Source organism: Nematolebias whitei, chromosome 3, assembly GCF_014905685.2.
Source record: "Nematolebias whitei isolate Nwh7 chromosome 3, NemWhi1, whole genome shotgun sequence".
In the NCBI taxonomy this organism is placed as follows: Eukaryota; Metazoa; Chordata; class Actinopteri; order Cyprinodontiformes; family Rivulidae; genus Nematolebias; species Nematolebias whitei.
The window spans coordinates 20,511,431-20,522,259 of record NC_056500.1 but is presented as its reverse complement, the minus strand read 5'-3'; the positions used below and the strand labels follow the sequence as shown (position 1 = coordinate 20,522,259).

At 40.0% G+C, this 10,829-nt stretch overlaps 1 protein-coding gene across 1 annotated transcript; it reads right to left on the bottom strand.

Moving 5' to 3' along the window:
* Window positions 1-484: 484 nt before the first annotated feature.
* On the bottom strand, window positions 485-1,702 carry s1pr4 (sphingosine-1-phosphate receptor 4). Its single transcript, XM_037674643.1, has one exon. It carries the CDS (start codon window positions 1,700-1,702, stop codon window positions 485-487), a length of 1,218 nt encoding a protein of 405 aa, XP_037530571.1.
* Window positions 1,703-10,829: the final 9,127 nt, after the last annotated feature.

Here is a 10,829-nt window from a genome sequence, read left to right as displayed (position 1 = left end):
TATAATATAATATATATATATATATTTGTAGTGTGTGTGTGTTTATACAGGTATACAGTATACATGTTTAGTCAACTATTGTGCAAAATAGATTTTATTAATATTTTCACTTATTTCATACAAACCTACAACAATTTACAACACGAAATCTCAAAGATAATTTTCTGCATCCAAAACCCATTAAAAATACATATTTTATTCAAATGTTCAAATAAAAAAATAAAAATACAGTCTTAAAATACAGCATGTGTGAAAAGCATTGATAAAACCAATCCTTTATGAAACAAATACAAAACAAGTCCCATTAATATTGCCAAGTCAAAGATAAATTCATATTTTCAAGAATAAAGTCTCATCTCAAGCTGTTTTTCTTCAAACATGTCATCAGTGCAGTGAACATTCATAGCAAAACTCAAAGGAAACGGTTAGATGTGTGCCAGTGCACACAGGTCTCGTATGCTTGGGAGGGGAGCACTTTGTGGTTTTAACCACTTGAAACTGACAGGCAGCTGGTTGTGGTGCTCAGCCTGCACTTTCTGGTTGGCTTGCGAGGCTTGCTCGGGGTTGATGGCGGCGAGGCCACGCTCAGATTTCTGACCTTGTTAAAACTGTTCCTCAGACTGTCCCTTCTGCTTTCTGAGGTGCTGCTCGTCTCCTTGGAGATGAACTTCTGCGGGCGGCAGAGGCAGCAGCACAGCAGCTCGACCATGGCCTTCCTCATGTCGCTACTGCCCAGAGCGTAGATAACGGGGTTCAGGCCCGAGTTGAGCACAGCCAGCATGATGCAAAAATCAGCGCTGAACAGCAGCGAGCACTGCCGGGAAGCACAGAAAAAATCCACCAGAAGCAGCACGAACAGGGGCCCCCAGCAGATCATGAACACGGCCACGATGGTGATCACAGTTTTTAATAGACTCATGGAGCGTTTGCGACTGCGCTGGGGGCCCAGCTGTGCACTCCTGTGTACGTGGCTGTAGATGGCACCATAGAGCACGCCGATAGCCAGGAGGATGAGTAAGAAGATAACCAGGGAGAAAAGGATGTACGTCTTGGAGTAGAGTGGGAGGAGAGTGGAGCATCCGTCCAGGCTGCACACACAGTTCCATCCGAGCAATGGGAGGAAACCAATCACCAGCGCCAAAACCCAGCAAAGCGCCACCAAGCCATAGATCCGATAGTAGCTCTTCGTGGTTGACTTTTGGGGCAGCGGCTTCATCATGGTGGTGTATCGCTCCATGGCGATCAGCAGCAAACTGAAGATGGAGGCTGCCAAGGCGACAAACAGCAGGCCCTCTCTGAAGAGCCAGAGAGCCGGGGTGAGGCGGAACGTCTGGCTGCCGGACATGCAGATGTTGACCACATAGGCAGCACCGGTGAGGAGGTCGCTGAGTGTGATGTTGGCGATGCAGACGTAAACCCAGCGGCGGCTGTGGCGAATGCGGGATAGGACAGCCACCAGCACCAGGAGGTTCTCCAGAACGATGAAGACGCTGACAAACAGGAAAACAGCCGTGGAGGCGCTGATGGGGCTCTGGGTGTTGGATATGGTCCTGTTCTGCAGGCGGCCCGTGTAGTTGTAATGCCTCAGGATCACATGGCTGACCCCTGCAGTGCTCACGTTTGGTGGCGTGGTGTTGGTGGAGGCACTGTGGTACAAATGGGGGCAGGAGGAAGGCGAGGTGAGGAAGGAGAGGACGTCCATGGTGACGACTGGAGGATCGAGGACTGCTGGTACGGAGCTGCACGGAAATGAGTGTGGACCTCCTGTGACCAAACAGGCTGCCAGCACACTCTAACCAGTGGAGCTCAACACACACCTGAGATAAGAAAAAAGAATGATTTCATTCAATTTAATTTAAAAATGGCACCTAAATGCATAGAAATCATCCTCCAGCTCTCAGACGTTGAAACAATTTAAAAGGCAGGATTTAAATATCGCCCTCATGCGCCTCATTCTCCTCCTAGTGGTTAACACAAGATGAGTGATCAGGAGGGCATTTAAACCCCCACATGGCTGAAACATGCTGTTTGCAACAGCAATGAGGAAAAATACTCTTTTTATTGAATTATGATAACTCATTGTCAAAAAAGATACATATCAGTTACATTTTTCTATTCTTTTTTTTTATTTTAAAATGAATGTCTAATTTAAAAAAAAACTCTTTAATAAAACATCCTCCAGAAATTACTTTAAACATAATATGGCACGTCTTAATTGTGTTTTATGATGTTTTTCTACAAGTAATCCGACTATCTGCAGGTTGAAGTCAGTAGAGTACTCACTCGGGCTGCTGGTGGTGATGCTGATGGTGTGTGACAGCGTCGATGTCACCGACTTGAGGTTTTTGCAGCACGTTTTTGTTGGGGGAAGTAAGCCGGAGAGAGTAGAGGAGTCTCATGCTCCACCCAAATACACAATAATCAGATTGCCATCACTTCTCCTCCACCGCTTTTGTAAAGGAACACAGCAGCTGTGATGGTTTCACAGCTGCCCACAATTTAAACAGTACACAGTGACACTCAGCGTTTATTATTATTATTATTAACTTAAATACATGCAAAGAGGTTAACATATTTTCTTAAAAAAAATAAAATAATAATTATAATTTCTCAGGCCTGAGATCATTTTTCAGATTGTTGTGCAGGTGTGATTGCTTATTCCTCAACATAACTTGATAATATTTGCAGGAAAGCATGTTTCAAAACAGATCCACCCTCAGTCTGAAGTGCATCTTTTGTAAATAAGCATGACTCAATAGTTTTAAGGATATGTGGCAAGACTTGCACTTACAATGGCACCAAGCCATTATTTCAGAAGGGCCACATTTACAGTTTTTCTGTTTCTCAGAAAATGAGCAAGAAAAAAAAAAACAGGAACTCCCATAACATCGAAAAAAAAAAAAAGATGCCCCTCCCTGCAGATAAAAGGTTCCACTGTATCTCAACACACAGCTGTAGTTCTTGCTGTGGGTATCCAGATCACAGTTACATCATAATCACACCATGCCCTGCATCATATAACCATGAACCACATGCAATTGCACACAGTCTGCAACTACTTTAATCTCAAACACAAACTTTACCCATAACAAACATACGAGGTCATTCTGCATGCACCAGTAGACCACACTAGACTCCATAACCAAGAAACTACCTTCAAAACACTTAAATCTTTGCTCGTCTGTGCTCCTTGGCATTTGCTCCATGCAGAGTCAGAGAACAAACTTTTGAGCTGATTTTTATTGTTGTAGTTTAATTTTTAACTTTCTTATGTTTTTGAGTGGGCAGCACGGTGGCACAACTGGTAGAGCTGCTGCCTCTCAGCGAGCAGGTCCCTGGTTCAAACCCCGGTCCAGGGGCCTTTCTGGGTGGAGTTTGCATGTTCTCTCCGTGCATGCGTGGGTTTTCTCCGGGTACTCCGGTTTCCTCCCACAGTCCAAAAACATGCATGTTAGGCTGATTGGTAACTCTAAATTGTCCCTAGGTGTGAGTGAGAGAGTGAATGTTTGTTTGTCTCGTTTGTCTCTATGTGTCCCTGTGATGGACTTGCGACCCGTCCAGGGTGTACCCCGCCCCTCGCACAGTGACTGCTGGACATGGGCACCAGCGACCCCCGTGACCCAAAATGGAACAAACGGGTAAAGATAATGGATGGATGGATGGATGGATGGATGTTTTTGAGTGGCACTAGATGTATTCTTTTTATCTGTCTTAACTGTAAAACACTTTGGTCAGCTTTTGTTGTTTTTATGTGCTTTATAAATAAATTGACATTGACAAAACTTGAGCAAAACCAGAATCAGCGGCTGAGCATGTACTGAAAACATAATAGATTTCAAATTTCCAACAAAGTGGGCAGTAATTGCACCACATAAGTATAATTTATCAAAAATTAAAGAACGGGCTGGACTAAAATTAGGAGCTATTGCATCTAAAAGCAGATGTCTCTTTTCATGCTCAGTTTCTTCCAATATGTCTCTTCCTTATATGAAACGTGCATGAAGTAGTATCTTGTTTCTTTCAATACACCCATTTGTCTCCTTTACATGTGGAAATGGTGCCTTCGTCTGAGATGTTCCCAGTGTTGTAACGAAGCTGCAAAGCTGCAAATAGCTGCCAGACACACTTGACCTACATCATCTGTCTTGTCATAAGGCAGGTATATCCGTGCATTCCTTAAAGCAGCTACTTACAGACACAACTTCTTTTGTCAGTCTTGAGGCGTAAGAAACATGTGCATATACAAGCAAACGTGTGTAACAAGTTGGTGCAGGATAATTAAGTTGGATAAAATGGTGAGATTACTGTTAGAAAATAAAATGAATAAAAAGATTTTTGGAAAATACACATCTTTGAGGTGTAAAAATACACCCACGACTGTTGAAAACGCCCTTTCGCTGAAAATTGGAATTCAAGCACCGCTGTAGCCACAAAGTGTGAAGTTTCAACCACATGTGTGTGTGTGTGTGTGTATGTGTGTGCTTTTTACATGTGTAAATTCTAATTTGAACCAATGTGAGCCTATGTCTTGTTTTATTTATTGATTTTCACCCCAAGAGCTTTCTGTCAGCTTCAGTTTTGGGACCACCTGGTCCTGAAACAAAGGTTAACTGCACGTGGCGTGGGTGTGAACCGTTTGCATGTCTGTTGTGGGGGTAACACCTATTAACAGACTACATTTGGTTGGAGTGGAAGGAAACGCTTTACTGAGCACTCCTCACGTACAGTACAAAAAAGTTGCTCAAGAGGGAAAACAATAAGCAGACATGATTGTTAGGTAGTACAGATTGTTTAATTGTGTGACTGCTGAGCATCTACAGAATTGTTTTTTCTGTTTCTCTTCGTTGTTGATTTCTTATTTCCTCCACCTTCAACGTTTTTCATTACTTTTCTCATTTTACATTGTATTTATTTTTCTAAATCAGTAAGTAGTACTAGTTAGGACAATACTCCTATAAATAGTGGTATTTGTGCGCTTTGTACGTTTTGAGCTTTTTGTCAGTTTTTATCTCATTAAAAACGGAGCCTCGTCCAGCTCTTTGAAAACAAGCTTTTTGATTTCAAATTTAGCATTTTTATGCGAAAAATGCACGTGGTAATGTTAATTCTGCTTTGCTTGTTGCTGATATTGTGCCTTGCTAATGCTAATTTTGGCCTGGAAGTTTTGAATCTGTCCTGCTAATGCTAGTCCTCCTGCAGAGAAGGGCATCGCGGCAAAATAACAGGACTACATCGTCCACATATAGCAGAGATGACATCCTGAGGTGACCGAACAAGACTCCTTCTGCCGCCCGGCTGCAGCGAGGTATTCCATCCATAAAAATTATGAACAGAATTGGTGACAAAGGGCAAGTCTGGCGGACTTTGACACTGAAGGGCTCTGACTTGTTGTCAATGTGAAACAGACTTACAAACTCTTTGTATAGAGACTGAATGGCTTGTGACAATAGACCCCCCAATCTCACACTCATGAGGCACCTCCCACAGCGTACCTCAGAGAACAGTTCAATGTCTTCTTTAAGTGCACAAAACACAAGTAGACTGGTTGGGCGAGCTCCCATGCCCACTTGAAGACTCTAGATCCAGTATTCCTTGGCTGGAACAGAACCCACGCTTGTCCCCCATTATGCAGCTATAGGTAATTGGAAATACCCTCTGTCCCACTATCCACCTGTTTGTCTGTGTTGTGAGCAGAATAACTTGAAAACTAAGAGAAATACCCATTTCCATTTTGGTGTGCTGAAAGTTTCCTTCTGAAAACTGGGTTGTCACATCAAAATCCATGAAACCTGATGAATCCAATCAGTTACTTATTACAAACATGCCTTTAAAGACATATAAACCTGGATGACTTTTAGTTTTCTACTCAGACAAGATAGAGTTTTTGTTTTTGGACCTAAGCATCTCTGGAACAAACTTTGCAGCCTTTCACTTCTTTTGGATGTTATTATTTTGGACTCCTGTTCAAATGTGAAGAACCTTGGTAATCAGGATGTGTCCTTTTAACTCTTAACATTAAAACGGTTACCAGGACCACTTCAACAGCGTTACTATAATCAGAAATACCTTGTCCCACTGCGCATTTATCACTCCTAGACTGGACAATTCTTTATTTTCTGGGTGTCCAAAAAATTATTTAAAAGTTTTCAGTTGATCCAACATACTGCTGTTAGCGTTCTGATGGGAGTGAAAAGGAGAGGTCATATCTCTCCAGTTTTAGCTTCTCTCCACTGACTCATTGTCACTTTCAGAATAAAATTTAAAATCTTACTTCTAACCTACAAAGCTCTTAACAACCTAGCTCCATCTTATCTTCCAGATCTTTTGATTCCATATTTTCCAAACAGAGCATTTTGCTATCAGACTGCAGGTTTATTTGTGGTTCCTAGAGTTTCTAAAAGCAGAATGGGAGGAAGATCTTTCAGTTATCAGACTCATCTCTTGTGGAACCAACTTCCAGTTTCTGTCCATGAGAGTGTGACTTGGCACTAGATAAACTGGTACGAATTGGTCACTTTTTGCTCCTACCACACCTGTTTTGAGCCTAAAATGTAAAAAAAATTGGAGAGTTTGTGCCATTTTTGATTTAACTTTGGCAAAAATATATATATTTTTTGTTCATATAAGTATGTGGTGTTTTGCTCATGTCTAATGACATACCAAATTTTTGCCTAATAAGACTAAAAACGGCTGAGTTATATCCAAATTTGTCGCCAGTTGCCCCAAACTTCATTAAAATGTACTGGAGCACCAGCCATTACGTTTAGCATACTAAAAAAATGCTAATATAAAATGTAAAGTATCACATTTTCTAATTAAATATGCAGGAAAATTGCCTTTCGTTCTGTTTTATGTCCAATTAAACATTTATTGCATGCTGTTTCGCATTTACTTTATAAAATAATCTATTTCTATCAGATGCTGCAAAACATTTTGCACATTTAGAATTTGTAAGGTGAAAATTATATACTGTGTTTATGGTGAACAAATTATGATCCATTAAAGTCGTGCGTCCTTGTACTTGTATGGTCTGTTTAAATAAAAACAAAGACGAGAGCGACATCTGGTGGTCATAATGTAACATTACAAGTTACTTGGCAAAAGCACTCAACGTTATGGCTTGTTGAAGATAACATACGTTTCAGATATATGCAATGCGATGATAGGAAAAAAAAGATCCTAATTAACAATCAAATAAATGTATTAAACTGACTTCACGTGAGTGGATAAAACATTTCACTCCAAATTCAGTGCCGGGTGCTACTAAGCAAATTGCAGACTTACAACTTCTAATAATTCAAATAAATAAATGAATATAAATAAACTCTGCTTACAGTTTTGTGACAGAATCTTAGGTTTTATAGTCAAATGTAGTAAGCATTTATTAATGCCTTCTAAATTATAAGTAAGAAAAACAAACAAAATGTATTAAGTTTTACACATCTTTGAAATGTTTAGACAGAAACAGTTATGTTCTGACAAAATATAAATGAAGGCTATTTTGTCGAGAACTTCCTCCAGTCGGTGGTTGGTGATTTTAACCATGCAGGATAAACGTGTCAGATCAAGGCCCGTGGGCCAAATCTGGCCCTTAGTAACAGTTTTTCTGGCCCCAATGTGGTATTTTAAATGTATTTGATCCAACCTACCCATTTGTGATGGGTTGAATCTCTAATGCTTCTCATTCTGCCTCAACAAAAAATCTTCTCATGACAGATAGTAAACTTTTGAGCAAACTTGAATTAATGTGTGTCCCAGCAACAGAGAGTCTGCTTTAATTACATTGTCCCTGTATTCTGTCACTATTTCAGTCAAATCTCCAAAGTTCAAAATTTTAGTAAGGTGGTTTTTTTATGTGTGTTTGTTTGTTTTGTTTTACTGGTTTGATAAATTGTGAGAAAGTACATATGAATGGGCATTTTAAATGTGATTAAAAATATTAATTAAGTTAGATATGTTTATTCTAAACAACATAAAATGTCATTGGAAAAAGATTATTTGCATTTCATTAGAATAATAGTTTGTTACAATAAAATAAGATAATAAAAGCCTTGCTTTAATTGTCTCCAAAGAGGGAAATTTGCAGTGTGATAGTATTGATAGTAAAGAGCAGACATCTAAAACCAAGTTTAACACAAATTTATTCAATAAATATTGAATGAGATTGACCCTTGGCTTGGATCAAGTTTTTAATTTTGGTGCCCTTGTGTAGCTGAGTTTGACACAAACAAATTTACAGCCTACCATATAGATAAAGAAGTTCAATTCAATTCAGTGTATTTATTAAATTTGTGCCAAGCCACCACAGAAGTTATTTCAAGGCACTGTACAATCCTAACAACCATACATTATAAATGCCATTTAGTAAAGTTACTGTATCTATTTAAAGAAGGAAGAAAGCCAGTATAGATGCTGGCTAATATTATTAATTAGTATGGCTAATTAATTAAGTTCTAATTATTTAATATAGCATGTGATCAATGAGATAATCAGAGGTACAGCACAGGTTGAACAACTGGCACATAAAGTTAGAGAGGCCAGACTGAGATGGTTTGTCCATAGGAGGGACAGTGAGTATATTGGTAGAAGGATGTTAGGAATGCAGCTGCCAGGAAAAAGACAAAGAGGAGATATATGGATGCAGTTAGAGAGGACATGGAGGTAGTTGGAGTGAGGACAGAGGATGCAGAGGACAGAGTGAGGTGGAGGAGGATGACTCGCCGTGGAGACCCCTGAAGAGGGAAAAGCCGAAAGAAGAAGAAAAAAGCATATGATCAACAAATAAAAAAGTGAACACTATTTAAATAAAAAAAATACCAACATTAAAAAATATATATAAATACCATGTATTTACATAAACTTTTACAACTACAAATACCGCACATTTAAAACATTTAGAATGTGAAAAAGGAATAATTAAAAAAAAAAAAAAAGGAATCATGTAGTCATTCTAACAGTGGAAAGAATGGTGGTACCAGTATTATTATAAAATAATAAAATGAAAAATAATTCATAATACAAGATACTCACAGTTAATTAAAAATTAAATTGCATGATTTGTAGCCTTTACCCCCCTGGGGGCAACGTCTTCCCCTGTTGCACCGCCGCTGTGCTCCTGCAGGGGGCGCTGCTGCGTTGGAGACGCCGCGGAGCGACAGGGCGCCTTCATTCAATCTGCAGCCGTTTGCCTCAACTTTTCGCTCTGACTGCTGCTGTTATCAAGACAAGGAGAAAGGAAGTAGCGACAGGCTAGCTGGTTAGCCAGTCTGAAACAACACAGCCTCTTACCAGAGTGAACCTATAAGACATTCTTTTTATTCTTAGAAGCGACAACGAGCCATTCTGTTTTTGTTTTTTTATAAGGATGTGATTTATTTTTTTTATTTTTTTTTTCCTGGGTGTGTTTCACGTTCTTTCCACCCCGGCTTCAAGCCCTCAAAAGAAAATTTAAGAAGTCTGAGCTTTGTCTGCCTGGGAATCCACGGGTTTGCTAGCTGCTCTGTTTTGATACGAGCCATTATTGCTTCCATCAACGGAGAAAAGAAAGGAACAACTTGGAACGAGGTTATAAAACTGAATTTTCCAGCAGTCGGTTGCGTCGCGGAGGATTACAACAGAACAATGACCCCAGAGGAAGGTACGTTAAATGAGCACTGTGGAAGAAGTAGAGCCTCTGCGGCTGGTGCTTTAATGTAAAAGCTCAAGTTCGTAACAAATGATGGGTTATCTTTGGAAGGATATGTGTAATGTGCCAGGCACTACTTGTAAAATGAAGTTAATATGTGGTAGCTTCAGGCTGGACAATCAAGGATTATGATGTTGGGCTGTACAGTCATATCATAACAGGATGTTTTCAGTGGATGAGCTGACAATTAAGCTTTTTTTTTAATTATTATTATTATGCAGTTGAATGTTCCCTGCCAGCCCAGGGACAAATATTCTATCTGACACATGACAGGAGCCAGTTGTTTTTTGTTTGAATAAGCACGACTCATTGATTTGTGTGCTCTCTGACAGACACCAGCCCGAGCTGTCCACAAGAGAGGCAACAGCAGAACCACTTGATCACTACTGATGTTTTATGTTCTGTATGGGACACGTTTTATGGCTGAATAACATCCATAATGAAGCACTACAAGAGAACTTAGGTCAAGTTTTATTGACCATTGTGGGGTTGTTTTTCTCCCTCGACAGACGTAAATGCATTGCTGCACATATTCAGTGTTTCTAACTAACAATACAATACCGGTAAAACACCTGAACTCATGTGAAATGTGTCGCCTTATTTGTTCTCTTTTAGATATGTCTGAGATCAGTAATATGACATAAAGCTTTTCCTTTTGTCACAGTAACACCCACATGTTCATGTTCACACATCCAGGAGTGAATTAAAAAAAAAAGTCAAACCAGAGAACGCAAACAAGGGTCATCATGGTTACATGATGCATCAAGTATACATAGGATGTTTGCAGTTTTACACGTTATCTGAGGTCTGACACACTTGTACCTACCAAGCATTAGCATAGTCTTTTGTTTTGTTCCTACCCACACCTCCTTAAGATGCTTCAAAACACTCGGGCAGCCTACAGAATGGCTCACTGCCATCCTTTGAAAGAAAAGGACCATATGGCCCCCTGCTAATGGTTTGTGCTCCCAAAGCACCGCTACAGATCTGACAGTGGTTGAGGATAAGAAGGGGGAGGGGAAGGAATACCAGTTACCATTCAGCTCAGCTTTGAGTTTAACTGTCCACACATCCGGACAGACATATGTGTGGGAAACTAGATAAAAAGATCACTAGCCCATTTGTAGCTGTGTGAGTGACTAGG

Bases quoted from the DNA above. Each gene is read 5' to 3' on its own strand.
- s1pr4 (XM_037674643.1), bottom strand. From the start codon at position 1,702: ATGGACGTCCTCTCCTTCCTCACCTCGCCTTCCTCCTGCCCCCATTTG.